Source organism: Nelumbo nucifera, chromosome 1 (assembly GCF_055504915.1).
Source record: "Nelumbo nucifera cultivar China Antique chromosome 1, China Antique-T2T, whole genome shotgun sequence".
Taxonomy (NCBI): Eukaryota; Viridiplantae; Streptophyta; class Magnoliopsida; order Proteales; family Nelumbonaceae; genus Nelumbo; species Nelumbo nucifera.
The window spans coordinates 73,798,810-73,814,775 of NC_142649.1; the positions used below are offsets into that span (position 1 = coordinate 73,798,810).

Consider the following 15,966-nt stretch of genomic DNA (forward strand, 5'->3'; position numbering starts at 1 on the left):
TATGGAAAAAATATTTATCAAAAAATATAATAAATAATTACTAAAAATACAGTAAATAATAATTTTAGTATATAAATATATAGTTAATATACACTATTATTGTAAAATTATTACTAATAAATATTAAATTTTGAAATTTATTTTATATAATTATTAATTGATATAAGTGCAATTAGTTATTTACAATATTATCTAGTTATGTAAATAATGTTGTTATTTAAAATTTTAAAATATTAACTATTTGTTGAATTTAATAATCCATAAAATTATAACTAGTACTATTATTACATAATTCATTATCAATTTTGTAAAATATTAAATTATTATTAATATGAATATTATGAAATCTATTATAATTATTTTTCTACTTTTAAGATTTTTTAAAATTTATTACATAATTACGTTATTTTAACTATTTAAAATTTAGTCATGTTAAATATTTCATTTTTCAAATATTGAAATAATATGTAAAATATTTAAAAATTTTCATTTTTTGAATTTTATTTATTTTAATGTATTTACATAATATTAAATATGTTCATATAATTATTTTTCTATGTTTAATGTTTTGTTATTTAAGATATCTGGTTATTAAAATATTTAAATAATGTTTTATTTTTTAATTTAAATTTTATTATTTGAATAACATTTAAATTGAATAATTTGTATAATTATAATTTATATTGTTATTACATAATTTCATGATGAATTTTGTAAAAATATAGAATTATTAATAATATAAATATTATTAAATCTATTATAATTAATTTTTAGTTTCGAATAAATATTTTAAGGTTAGTATATAATTTTGTTATAATATTTAAATAATTCTAAAATTTTTTAGGATAAATTACAAAGACTCCTGGGGTCTGTGACAAAGACCCCCTTCTGTTAGCATTCGTATAAAAGGGCCGTTACAATATTTTTTAATCCCATTACTACCCTTGTAATAACTATTACAATTGGGAGAAAAATACTGTTCATCGTCCCTAACCTCACGATACATGAACAACAGCGGCGGTAGTCCCCTCTGTTTTTCGTTCCTCTTGGACATAACCACCACAACTCATTGCAACGGCTAATTCGGGCATACCCCCTCGTCTGGCTTCTTCTCTCCCTCTATTCCTTTTTTTTCCTCTTTCTTTTTTTTTTTTCATTTTCTTCTTCCCCTTCTTCTTGTCCGTGACATTAGAGTTCATCGATTACACAGAACGTCATTCACTTAGTTTCCTCACTTTTTTAGTGATTTCTTGTGGAAAAAATGCAATAGATCGGACGGCTTTCATTTCATATACGTGTTGGTATTCTGGTATATTCTGTGGGTCCGTTGGACGAACCATTTAAACTCTACTGCATCGCGTAGAAACTTCTACGTAAGACGCATTCCCTCCAATAAAGCGACAAATTCATGTTGAACGTTGAGGAAGTCGAGAGCTTACTGCTCACATGCATATCTCTCTCTGTCATAGTCTTGTTTTTTCCTTTCTTCTTGTTTGGGAACCCTTCTTTTCCAAATCTTCTACGGTCCTGAAGTTTTTGGTACACTCGTGGTTCTGAAACCAGCTTTCTTCGGATGGCAGATCGTTTTGCTGAGGTTCCTCTTCCTGTCTCTGTAGAAGAAATGCTAAGAACTATATGTGAGCAACAGTCACTACCACCTGCTGAAATGAGCACAAGGAGAGAGCCGGCTTTGCTTGGAGAAGAGGCGTCTCTGCAGCTTCTCCGGCGGATTTCCAGTCAAAGAATCCGATCCTTGACAGGATTTATCATCTATACGGTGAGAAGTGTGTGTACAACCGTGTCTAGTCCAGAAAGCGTGTGCTTCTCTAGGCCACGTAGTTCTGAAAGTTCAGTTTCTATTTCTATGCGAGGTAACTTCATATGTGCATAATCCTCTGTTTTTGGTTCCTCGTGAATATTGTCGTCGTCGTTGTTTCCATTTCAACATTTCTTTATGCCCATTTTAGGTAATTATGCACTAACAGATTTCATTTGTCGTGCTATGATCTTAGTAAAGTTGTAATTGCAACTTATAAATTATCTCTCTTTAAAATGTCATTGGTTTCGTTCAGCATTTGGCAAACACCCCCATCCACCTTCTCGATTTAGGTAGAAAATAGGAGCCGTATAAGTTGTGTCTCTGCAATCTTCACTGAATTTGTAGTTTCTGATTTGGGTTCCCCCTTAACTCACCATTTCTTGTAGGCTATGATGATGCTACCTCTCACTCTCCGAGGTTAGAGCGGCTTGGGTTTGGAGGGGAAGAGCAGAGAATCCCTTCTCATGGTATTGCGCGAACTGGAATTTAGGAAAGCCTTCTTGATATTAAGTTACATTGGCAAGTAAGTATATGCTTAGCCCTTGCTAACTATCCCACTGCTTTCAGCCTTCACAATTTGCAGAAACAACCATCGTCTTCGACCTTCGGTGCGCCATTTGGAGCTTGTGACCAAGGGTTCGGTGCCCCTCTTCTCAGAGACTCGAGAGCTGGTTCTGGGGCACAGGTATGTCTGAAGCATCATATGAATGAGCGGCTCTTTTTGACGGCCCTCTTCTCCTCTGCCCCTCTTCTCGCCTTCTCCTTCTGATCGGGATCACAAGCACCAACGGCCGGTTCTTTTTGACGTATAGGCAGTGCGCGGGCACCGCTACAATTCCGCGAAGGAATAGCTCCGTTGTTGATGTGCGTCATCTCTGTCATCAACCCCTCAATTTCATATCATTACGGATCTGCTCCTCACACTGAAGTCACAGCATGTTCTAGCCGCACGGGAAAATCTTTCTTATAGGCAAGATCTGCCTCCCTATCCCCACCATCTTAGACCCGGAAGAATCATCTGGGTTTGCTGCAGAAGGCTCCGCAGATGTAGAACAACATCGACAGCGACCCGTGTTCGTGGTTCCGGTCAATCCGTCGACCAAAGTTTGCAGTTTATTGGAATTCCGTGTGACGGGAATGAGAGTCATACATCTATTCAAGATTTGTGACTGAGGCCGAGGCTGAGCCTGCGGGCGCAACATTTACCTTCGTGGAAGAAGGGCAAAACCCAACATTTAATGGCGAGGCAGTTGAAGAAGAACAGTGTTCGAGGATCATATACACATTAATTCGTAAAAAAGGTAAAATAAGTATTTTAATAAAAGATTATTTCTTGGGAGGTTTTTGTCAATTTTTTTAAAAATAGTGGAAAAGTTTTTATTAAAGTGAAGTTTTTATGATTGTCAAAAACTTTACGGAAGGTTTTTGTATTTTACCCTATTTTTTAATATATTACATAAAAATATTAAATTGTGATAGTTCAATGCATTAGCTAATTTTGGATATACATTAAACTTATATCTCAGTTCTTTTATATATTGTATTTTTCCCAACTGTTTAAAAGATGTATTTACCATCACATTTCACATTTAATGAATCACCATTTTATTGTACAATACAGTGGATGCAACAGACATTTTGCCCAAATTCTTTTATATGTTGTATTTTCTAATGATAATACATTATCATTTTTATCATTTGCACTTTTGATTTATAGACTGTAATTCAAGTTATATTGCCTGTTTGGGAGGGTTTTACACAGAAGCTCCTGATGTTACATGAATTGAGAAACCTAAAAAAACATTAAACGAGATCTGGCAAAAAATCAGAAAGCCAAAAATAGACTTGCAAGAGCTGAAAAATCGAATTTTTTGGTGAAGATATATAAGTGGCCCAACCAACACAACTTGATCAATGTAGAAGCCCTCCCAAACAAGCCTCCAATTGAAACAAGTGTCAAGGAAAATGGAACGAGGAAATATCGATGTAATGAGCCATCCATTCACTTACAAGTGATAGGATGGATCGATGGACCAAACTTAAACCAATTATTAGTTGGTTCTATAAAAATAGACCCAAAAAACAAACCAATTATTGATCAAGATAATCACGTCAGATTGAATTAAACCCAATTACGTTTAACATCTAAAATTACCTACCATATTTTTCTGAGCAAATTAAAACAAGGGTTCGTTAATCAAAGTTATCTTACATTTTGTCTATAAAATGTATCCTCTTAGACTTGAAATATAATAAAAATTACAAAAAAAAAAAAGACAGAAGACCTATATATTTTAATTATTAATTACATAAGTGGTTGAACCGTTTAAGTTTCATTCGGTTTGAAATAGTAAAAATGTTCTTAACCCAATTATAATCAATAAACAAAATGATAAAACTTAGGATCCGTTCGGTTCACATGCAGGAGTGGAATTGGAATCACCTATTCCTGATGCTTATTTGGTTCAATCAGGAATTAGAATCAGATTCCGATTGTATTAGTCAAAATCAACTGAAATTTTTCAATTTTGTGTTAATCTATTTATTATTTTATTATTACTTGATTGATATTTTATGAATATACAGTTATTATTTTAATAGTACTTTAATTATATTATATTAATATTTTATTTCTATTTAATTATTATTATTTAATGAATAATATTTTTATTTTTATTATAATTTTATTAGTATTTAATAATTAATATCATAGTATTTATCATTAATTTATTAATATTTTATTATAGTATTGTTATTACTTTAATTATATTTTATCAATATTTTACTATAGTACTATTGTCTTATTACTATTTTATTAATAATTTATTATTTTATTATCAATATAGTATTACTATCTTATTATTAATCTAATAATAATTTATTATTTTATTAATATTAGGATTTGGGTGGTTTTTCTCATGAATTCTTTTGACATATTCTTGAATGGGAATCTCATTCTCCCAAGAATAGGAATCAAATGTCATTCTTGTCAAAAAAAAATAGCAGGCTTTAATTTCGATTCCAGGCACCTATTCCTAAAACCAAACGACCCTTAGAATGAAAACACATATAATTAGTTTGGTCAGCTCAGTTTTGTCGCTAGCACAACAAAGAAACTATAAAACTATCGCTACGAGGTTGTTTTAGTGCAGCGCTAAAACCATAAAATCAAGTCCACCTAAACTAACCATCTTGGAATTAGCGGAAGTGACTCATGGAATAGTTCTCATTCCCATTTCTAAACCTTAAATTTTATATCCAATTAATATAGGCTCAGTTAAACCTGTTCATGGTTCAGGCCGGGCTTTCACTTTGTATTAACAGATTTTTCTAAGGCTCAAGCCCGAGTCCAGTCCGACCATCGGGCCTACAACTTGAGCCCAAGCCCAGCCCTCATAAAAAGCCCGAAACCCAGGCCTGGGCCCGAGCCCGAAATTTATCCCATGTTGTTACTACGGCTGAAGCGACTGAATAGAGAGAGAGAGTGAGTGAGAGAGAAATTATAAAGAAAAAAAAATAAAAAAATGTATATTAAATTATAAGTATATACATATTTCAATAAATATTATATTATTTATATATTTTATATAATATATAAAATACATATTATGTATTTTAAAAAATATATAATGCTGAGTCGGGCCGGGCTTTTTTGACAAATCCCGAGCCCAGCCCGTAACACAATCGGGCTTACTGTGTTAGGCCCGTGGGCCTAATTACATGACCAAGCCCGACCGGGGTGCAGGCTGGGCCGGGCCATCGGGCTACCCGACCCATGAACAAGTCTAGGTTCAATTTGGAAGGAGTCTATCTATATATATAGCAAGGTGGTCTACATCACCTTGTTTCTCTTGCTCCATTACCCCCCAATCCTGCATTTTCCTTGACTCTCTCTCCTCTCCCCCTTTCCTACCACTCTCAATTTGCCATCTGAGCACCTTATCTCTTCATTCCTCTCCCTTCTCATTGGGTTCTCTCTCTCTCTCCCCACAACTCACGCCTCTCACTTTCTATAACAACCTAACTTCTCTCCTTAATTAGCTCAATATATGTTTTATCTTTTCCTTCACTTCTATCTCTAATTCCCCTCTATTCTCTCCACCTTCCCTTCAAAATAGGGTCATAATTTATTAAGATTTTGTTTTTCAAATCAAACAATATTTATATCTATACATGTGATTTCAAGCAAATTAAAGAGAGGGGAATTCAATGTTTCCTATATATTCATGGCATTTTCCATTATTGTTAAATAATGAATTCTTAAATAATAAACTATTGTTAAACAATCCATTAGTTATGAAAATTATTAAAAATTTCTGAAAAAATATTCTACCAAAAATTATGAAATAATTATTTCAGAAACAATACATTATTTAACAAATATTAAATAATTTAATAATCTACTAAAAAATTAATAAACAATCCATTATTTAATAATTTTTTGTTATTAATAAATGTTCAAAATTTCAACATTTAGCATAATTTACATTAAAATTTGTAATTTAATAAATTTTCATTAAATTTTGACAATAATAATATATTGATAAAAGATATTACTAATTAGCATAATTTACTAACTTCTATAAAATCAATAATTATAGTTAGCAATTATCAAATAATTTAGGGAAACTCTTTAACAAATAATCCACAATTATTTGTTAAATAAGTAATTAAAAATTAAGAAATTAATCTATGAAAAGAATATTCTCTAAAACTATTTAAATAATAATCCATTATTATTAATCAACTAAATAATTATTAAAAAATTTAGGAAAATTAAATTAGGAAATTAAGGCCATGTTTGTTTCACTGCTCTAAGTCTCATTCTTTTAATTTTTGCTCATTCTAGGCAAAAATGGGCAATAATGAATAACATTAGAGTGTTTGGTTACAAAATTCTTGCCATGGGCCACATTCATTTTAGAATGGAAAATCAGCCCCATAGAACAAAAATTGAGTAGCATGTAACATAAGAAATAATCATGCCCCATCTTGCTCATTTTCATTCTTTGATGAAGCTCTGCCTATAAAACTACTGTCATATATGTTTACTTTCATGAAAGCACTTTTATAAAAGTACTTTTACACAAAAGCACTATTATAAAAGTAAATTTGTGAAAAGTACTTTTGTAAAAGTAAAATACTTTTACGAAAGCACTTTCATTAAAACACATTTATGAAAGTATTTTTATAAAAGTACTTTTGTAAAAGCACTTTAATAAAAACACTTTTATGAAAATACTTTCATAAAAGTACTTTACTAAAGCACTTTTACAAAAAAAATGATAAAAAAAACACTTTTATAAAAGTACTTTTATAAAAGCACTTATATGAAAGTTCTTTTACGAAAGTACTTTTTTATAAATGAGCCTTTACAGAAGTACTTTTACGGAAGTACTTTTATAAAAGCACTTTTACAAATGAAGATGAAAATGAGCAACATAGGACACTTATCAATTTGAAAAGAATTCATATTTAGGAAAAAAGTGTTTGGTTCTTTGCAATATTTTCTCAGTTTGTCTATTTTTATTTTTTACCCATTCATGTCTATTTTAGAATTTCATCTTGGGTAAGAATGAGAAAGAATGAGAATTGAACCAAACATGGCCTAATCTGTTAGAAATTGTTTCATATTTATTTAAATAACAATCCATTATTATTATTTTAATAAATAATTATTAAATAATTTAGAAAAATTATTAAGTCTATCCACACTGATCTGGACATCTTGGTTGACTTCGAGCATACCTAGTTTTTCATTAATCAACAACAAATGGTTTACTTTTAATTAAAAATAATGTAATTTACCATAATTACATTAATTTACTATAATTGCATTTAATTTGATTAATAGTAAATAATTTAGGCTTAAAAAGTAATAATTTACATTAATTTATTGTTATTATAAATAATTAATTTCCTATACATTATTACTAATCAATAGAAATTTCAATAATTTTTTGGAAATTATCATAAATTATTGTAATTTATTGTTATTTAATTTACTGTTAGTTAATTAGTTACAAAAAAATTATTAGAATTGTAGGGATAGTAATTTCCCTATAAAACTGGGGCCCTACCCTGCCCTGCCCCACCCCAAATGGAGCAAGTTTTCTAAATCTTAAACAAGGACGGGGCAGAAACAGGGTGCAGACATGGAATATATTTTTACCCCAAATTAGGGATGGGATTTACATATAATTCCCCTAACCAACTGGTAAATTAGTAAAATATCTATAGATTTAATATTGAATTTTAAAATATCTCTAAATTTTCCTCATATTCTTATAATCCTAGGGTCACATAATTTCATTTATAAAATACTCCTAAATTGTCATAATCCAATTATTAAAATACCCCAAATTTCTATAATCCTATTTATAAAATACCAATAAATTAACTTTTTTTATAGAATAGGTGCCTCACCCTGAATCCGCCACCACTAAGGTCGGAGAAAGGTTGGAATTGAATGCCTTGACTTATGGGGGAGAGAGACAATGAGGAATGCCCCATCTAGTGCATCGCACAGCCCCACTAGTATAAATATAATTATTTAAAGTGCAAAATCTTGTAGTTGATATTATTTTATATATTTGTACTATACATATTTATATTTATATTCTTTCCAAATTGACCCCTAAAAAAATTCTAAATCCTAAATCCTTTGAACCCAAAGACAACCATAAAATCAAAATATGGGACGATTTAGGAGCCAAATGTTTCCCGAAAGGGGAAAGAAACATACATTGGCGCACATTGAGATGAAACCAGACATGGCAAATAAACTACACGACAAGCAAAGCAAGCACTCAATTTGAATCATTCTCTTTAACTTGTATCCATTAAAATTGTATCTTCCACAGGCAATGGAAAGACCACTCGAAGCAATTTTTGGCTTTTTAATAAAACATTAAAATTTTTTCTTAAAAGAAAATCTAACATATACGCAATCTGCAGTAGGAGAGATTGATTATTCTTTCCTTGCTCTACACAAGTAACCCACGGTTCTTAAACATCTTTTCACCAACTCCTCCTTACCTCCTACATAAACACCCCTGCCAAGTACTTTGCCCACACCCATCGCCGGAAAAATCTCATATTTCTCGTCGGAAAATGTCAAACTACCACGACATACCAATCCATATCCCCCCGCAGCAAAACCGTCCATCAAAGCGTCCCTTCAGTTCGACACTCCGCGGCAGCTTCTCCGCCCGCCTTAGTAAGCTACTTTGTACCATCTTACTGGGTCTTATCCTCATCTTAGGAATCTTGGCTTTCATTCTCTGGATTAGCCTGCGTCCCCACCGACCCAGGCTCCACGTTGAACAGTTCTCGGTACCGGGTCTCTCTGAACAAAACGGCTCTGAGAATGTTGAAATATCGTTTGTCGTAACGATACGGAACCCCAACCAGAATATCGGGATATACTTCGACTCCACGGATGTATGGGTTTACAACAGGGGTCGCCGCATCGGTAGAACGCCGGTTCTGTTTCCGTTCTATGAACCGCCCAAGAACACGACGTGGATCCATGGCAATTTGACAGCGCCCACGTTGAGTGTCAATGGTGGGAATGGGTGGAAGGAGTTAATGGCTGATCGAGTCACTAGGATGATAGCTTTCCGCTTGGAATTAAGGTCCACGATCCGGTTCAAGGTTGCCACGTGGGAGACTAGGCACCATAGGATGAACGCCAATTGTGACGTTGCGGTGGGCCAGGATGGTCTGATCTTGCCGTCCTCCAAGGATAAGAGATGCTTGCTTTATTTCAGATAAATTTGGTTTCTTTCTTTCCATGTCTGATATATTTTCAACATGGTTGTGGTTTCGGGTACCCCTTCGGGTTATGACTACTGTAAAAAGTCTTGTATTGGCGTGTGAGGTACGAACCGACCTTCCGCACCCATCAGTCATCACCCATGGTATCTCTCTCCCAGTCTCCCCTTAATACAAGAATCTTTAAATCGTCAAAGCTTAAACTAATTCCGAGAAGAAGCTTTACAGAAAGGAATTTCATACAAACATGCGGGTCGATTCGGATGGCAACTTGGCAAGCCATGGAGAATAACAAATTCGAACACTTAAAGAGGTGTGAAAATCTGTGTATCTGCTTTTTCAAAACAAATGTATCTTTTAATATTTTTCTGGCAAATTAAGGCGATATTTGGAATTGTGGGCATTTTTTTAATAAACGTTGCAATATAGGCATCACTTTACTTTAGCATTTAGCCCATTATACTGATTCAAATACATAAAAACTTGCAAAAGCTGGTCTTAATTTATTTACACGCTTATCATTGAGAAAGCTTTATTTTAATATTTCCCTCAATAGTTATATATTTATTCACTGATGTGGTATTTAATTGTCAATAAATAATTTTATTATTATTTTCAATTTTACAAACAAATCAAGTAAAAATATTTTGAATAAATGAAAACTTTGTTTAACATGTAAAAATGTAATTTCAATTTAATTTTTTATTCTATTTTTTCTGTCTGGCTTTCTATTTATACATAGTGAAAGAATGAATGCATTGAGTGCTTAGAAATTACATGATAGTTTTATAATTAAAAAATATATTTATTAATTTTATGTAAATAAAAATCCTTTTTTGTATAAAATTTATTTTATGCACATTTAACATCGCTTTAGCTTTAGTATAATACAATAATTATAATTTTTGTTTTCTTCTGCAATATAATTTTATAATTATTGCATTGTGAAGGGGCAATTCGGATTAGTGCACTTGATGGTTATGTAAGGGCTGTTAACTAGCAAAAATGTCCCCACGTGAGAATTTAAGTGGTTGTGGGGCATGAGTCCGGATATGACCCTAGCACTCCTTACACCAACGTCACAACACCTCCAAGCTATACATTGGGAACTTCTCCTGTACTTTATGTTATTCTTAGGAGATGTTTTTAATACAGGGTGCCATAGGGCTGTTGATGTAAGGTGCACTTTAAGAGGAGCGAATCCAAATTCGTGAGGCATAAGCACTTGATGGTCCAACTCGATAGCTGTTTAGTAGGCTGTCAGTCAAATATATAGGACTTCAAGTTATTCAACCTCTCACTATGGGCTTCATGTATTTTTTTACTAATGTGGAATATTACCATTGGTTCTACAGCTACTGTGTTCCACTAATCCAAATTACTCTAATACAGTCATCAAGTGCAGTTAATTTGGATATTTATAAACCGAAAAGTAGGGATAGGTTCAATCAGACCTATAAAAATTCAAAATATCAAATATCCTCACTCTATACACTAATATCAACCTATAAATTAACATCAATTCCAAGCACGTATTCCAACTGTACTTTGGGTCTAAAAATTCTAATCCTGGGCTGAACCATCATTCTCCCTATTTATAAATATGTGTTTCATTTTTTGAGGTGCCAACTGGCTCACTTAGATAAGACATGTAGCTGCTTGTACAAAGACCTAAGGCAAATTACACCCGTGGAGAAAAGAAAAGGGAAAATAAGACTAAATCAGACTCCAAAAGAAAGGGAACAACAGATAATGTTGCATGAGTCTACTGAAAACAACTTTTCTAGTTTTGTTTATCCTTTCTTTGTCATTATTTTGTTGTTAGTCATTTTCAATTATCAATCTAATATTTCAGGTTAGGGGTCTTATGGACCTAAGCACACAAATCGCAACCAACCAAAATAAGCCTTATACCTAGGGCTGTAATCGGATCGGATTCAGCAATAACCCTATCCAATCCAATTAGATTTGAGGATCTCGGATCAGATTTGGATTTAATCCGACTCTCCTTAATATATAATAAATTAATATAAATACAACATGTTGATATTATAAAATTATTATATTAGATGATAGATGGGTGTTCAGATTCTTGAGCCCCCATTAACAGTCCTATTTATATCACTATTTTTCTTTTTTTTTTTTTTTGAAACAAAGCCCGTAGATAGATCATTCCTTCAAGTCTGTGAAATAAAGACCTGCACGTATAAGATTTTGAGATATTACAATACAAGCATGCTTTGCAATAGTTTGTGCAACCCTGTTACCTACTTACCTGTATTAGGAACGTAAGGTATTAAGATTTGAGATAAGCTAGACACCCAACAATCTCCTGCAATCGGCTATGTAATTATAATATTCGCCAAGGGACCTTGCTTGTTGAAAATCTCCAACAAAGATTTAAAATGAGAATTTTATTCTTAGTAAGAGCATTGCAAAATCCCATCCCTCCAAAAACCTTTACTTCTTGTTAGGTGCTTCCAAACCAGTCCTAAAACCCCACCAAAAATGATCATGTGTCACTACATCAATCTTATTGCAAATAGAGATCGATCAACAGGCAAACAGTACTAGACATAAAATAGGTGGGATCGTCAACAAGGTGGTTGATTTTTGGGTTAATTATACTGTAATCCAATGCAGAATTTTGAATGACAATTCCTATAGTTTACTAGTAGCCCCCCCCCCTAAACCGCATCCTGTCTGTGAATTTAGCATCAATTCGCAGTCAGAATTCATTCCCCTGTATGGTGGGGCTAAAAAATTCTGACATGGACTGATCAGTCATTCTTAATGGAAAGAGGGCATCCCGGCCTATCGGAGACCTCTGGCCTGTTTAAAAGATTGTAAGAGGTCATGATCATGGTAATGCAGCAACGGGATCAAGTTACAAAATTGTATGACTGATGACAAACCTCTGAGTTCTAAAGTCCATAAAAAAATTCAACTCTGTCCATAGGCTTTAGACAATTTCTCATGGCCTGAACATGAAGCTCCCTGTTTTATGTTTCAACTTTCTCATGGCCTGAACAATGATTCTATTATCATGTATTTGCCTACCTAGGAATGATAATGGGTGGCATTTGGTTTGGAAAACACCACAACATGCTTAGCCACCCCTCAATACTTGCTTTAAAGTTCAGTTTGGGAAGAGTAATAATACAAATTAATATATATACAGTACAAAACCTTGTATGTATAATATTTTGTATTTGCAACAAATAGTGGCTCAAAAACAGTGGTTGAGATGGTCGTTCAGTGTCTTGTAAATATTGAGATGTCCATATATAGTTGAGGCAAGCTTTCCGTGGTAAGGCCAATGGACCTCATCGTTCACTTCACCCTGCTCTGTCCCCACAGCCCACACCAGCACCCCTTTACAACCCTCCCCCGTGAAGTGTGTTCTCTGTTAACGGAAGCTATTCCATACGTGATCCAAATTAAAAACTGCTAGCTGGGCAGGAAAGGAGTCTGGAACGGATCAGATATACTAATCAAGCGCTAGCTGTTCTGTCTAATTGCAAATTTGCAATCTCCACTCCAGGCTTCATAATCACGACCAAAATCCCATGCATTCCCCTAGTAAGAAGCAACAAGAATAAAGCCCAAGAAGAAAAGCATCTTTTAACAACACTTCTCAACCAAAGAGGAATAGAATCCTGTTTCCCTCTTCCACTAAAAAGAATCCCTTCGTCTTTTTCTAGCAACCAACTGCCCTCCCTCAACCCAAACTATTTACCTTTACTCATTTCTTTCTCATTAATAATGCAGAGCTGAGAGCTCCAACTTCCAACTTCCAACCCAACCCAACCCATATTATCATATCATACTAATTCAGTTAAATATTCTCCATAGATTGACTCACTGCTACATCTTCCATCTTCCACACAATGTGTGAGACCAACAGTTTTCGTCTCTGGCTTATCCAAGTCGTGGTCCTGTCGGGCCTCCTCGCCCTTGTCCTGTGGCTAGCCTTACGTCCCAAGAACCTCACCTACACCGTCATCAGTTTCAGCCTCCCGGCCACGTCTCCAGTCGACCCAGGTGATGCTCAGAATTCAGCCATCTCCTTCGACCTGGAAATTGAGAACCCTAACAACGGCTACGGCATCTACTACAACGGCATCAACATGACATTGTACTACAACGACGATATCCTCGGAGAAACGTTCCTCCCTGATTTCTATCAAGGCAAGGGTAAGACCAAGAAAATCAGCCAAAGTATTAACGCCGATGGTCGGTTTCTGAAAAAGATTTTCACGGCGATATCGAATGCAACAGCAGAGACGAGGCTGGGGTTGGCGACTAGAATTAGGTTTAAGTCATGGACTGGGAAGACTAAGCCTCATGGGATGCAGTTGCAAGGGCGTATTCCAGTCGGTTCGGACGGAAAGATTGCGGGGAAGAAGAAAATAAAGTTACAACATGTGTCTAGGAAATGGAAACTAAGAAAGAGCTACAGCTTACATCAATATCAATCTTAGATATTACTATTTAATTGGTTCTTCTTCTTCTTCCCTTTGAATATGATGTAAGTTTTGATCATCCCAGCTACCAAATAAGCACTATACTAGCAGAATTGTTTCTGTTGATTTGTTTTTTCCCTCTTCCTGGCAGCTGGTTGGAGTGCCAATTTATCTGTAAATTCGTTACTTGGGTTGGAAGAAGTAGAAAGTTAGAAACCTTTTTGTTACACACTTCACAATTACAAATGTTCCAAACTTCATAGGAGCTATTATGTTAATATATATTCCTGAAATCATGCACAAATAAACTTTATGTGGGAAATGGTCATATTTGATGCTTCATTAAAATAAGCTGCTCAGAAGCCTTTAGGGCACCCAAACTCTCAGACTCAATGAAACCCAATTCAACTAATAATAGTATGAATACGGATTGATCAAATCCCGTGTAGTTAGCATTCCCAATGTTCCCAATATCTAAAATTGAGAATTCTTAGGCTCTACCACTAATTTAAAACTGAACACTCAATGGGAGAAGAGAGAGAGAGAGAAACTCAGGTTTCATTTAGCTATATGAGTTGGAATTGAGGCTATTGGTAATCACTTAAGCTGTGTTTTGGTTTGAGGGAAAATTAAGGAAAGGAAGGGAAAGGTAAGAAACCTTTATAAACCTGTATAGGTTTTTTTACCTTTTCCTTCAAACCAAACATAGCGATTAGGGGTTGTTAATTTGATAATGTAAATTGGTTTGTTTTTGCTGATGTAACAGTTACTTTTGTTTTTTTGTTAAAAGACTTGAACATTCCTTAAAGTTTCTGAAACCTCCCTTTTTATTTTAAAATGGACTGTGACCTCCCTTATTTTGTGATATTATAGGACAAAAATCTCCTCTCCGTTAGCAATCTTTCAAAATCCATTTGAAAATAGCATATGGGTGTGGGTGAAATTTTTCTAAAAACCCAACTTTGCCGATATTAATTCTATCATCTCTCTCATGAATTTCTCGAGGTTTCCCTCACAAATCCCTCGAGATCCTTTTGTTGCATTTCGTATCATGTCTAACAATGTAGATCATCAGTAGTTGTTTCGTTAAAGCGACACATCTATGGTAATTAACTCCTTAAAATAGTCAACACTTATTTTCTGTGGTGGTTTTTTCTTCTCTAAGCTGAAAAAGACTTTCTACCATCCATAACTACGCGAGCTTATGCTAGACAAATTCGTAATTGCAGGGAAATACTACTATAGGCAAGGGTAAAGAAAACAAATATTTAGATATACAGGCAAATTATGATAGCGCGTTTCAACTCAGACGCATCATCTTCTCGAGGATATTTTGAATCCCACAAGTTTATCATTTTGAGATCGATGAAACCAACAGGGGAAGTTCTCTGATTATATTTGTCCATAAAATAGATGGATGTTTATGCTTCTTCATTTGCTTTAGCCTTTTTTTTCTTTAGGCAGTACGATAGGAGGTTCTCTTCCTCCCTGTTTGTCTCTTTCTCTCTCTAAACTGATTCTGTCACTACACTGTTCAAAACAATATGGCCAAGGAATTGTATTCTCTATTCATTCCGTGGTTAATTTGAACAAGCCTTACCGTGGCCTCAAAAAGAATACAGCTTTTAATTGGTTCCCTTTGAAAAATTGAAAAATGATAATGGGTGAAAAACCCTTTTCATCTATTTCATCAAATTTAACGGCGTTTTATTACAAGGGAGGTTTAAGTCGTATGAGAAAATAGAGGGGAGGTATAAGTATTTATCCGAAACCTCAAGGGAGGTTTAAATTCTTTTGCCCAAAACAAAATCATTCGTTTTAGAAAATACCTACTTTTTTTTGTGTGCACAAGGGATTGAACGGTGGGGATAAAGCAGGGTGCATGTGAGCTCTATTGACCTTATC

The 15,966-nt window shown here is 33.9% G+C and overlaps 2 protein-coding genes across 2 annotated transcripts; both read left to right on the forward strand.

The window, feature by feature from the left end:
• The first annotated feature begins 8,650 nt into the window (after positions 1-8,650).
• Positions 8,651-9,814, forward strand: LOC148803435 (NDR1/HIN1-like protein 10). The gene has a single exon (XM_088896640.1). It carries the CDS (start codon positions 8,933-8,935, stop codon positions 9,593-9,595), a length of 663 nt encoding a protein of 220 aa, XP_088752766.1. The 5' UTR covers positions 8,651-8,932; the 3' UTR covers positions 9,596-9,814.
• A 3,345-nt stretch (positions 9,815-13,159) lies between these two features.
• Positions 13,160-14,358, forward strand: LOC104604992 (protein NDR1-like). Its single transcript, XM_010269586.3, has one exon. The coding sequence runs from the start codon at positions 13,486-13,488 to the stop codon at positions 14,077-14,079; it is 594 nt and encodes a 197-aa protein (XP_010267888.1). The 5' UTR covers positions 13,160-13,485; the 3' UTR covers positions 14,080-14,358.
• The last annotated feature ends 1,608 nt before the right edge of the window (positions 14,359-15,966 follow it).

Bases quoted from the DNA above. Each gene is read 5' to 3' on its own strand.
- LOC104604992 (XM_010269586.3), top strand. From the start codon at position 13,486: ATGTGTGAGACCAACAGTTTTCGTCTCTGGCTTATCCAAGTCGTGGTC.
- LOC148803435 (XM_088896640.1), top strand. From the start codon at position 8,933: ATGTCAAACTACCACGACATACCAATCCATATCCCCCCGCAGCAAAAC.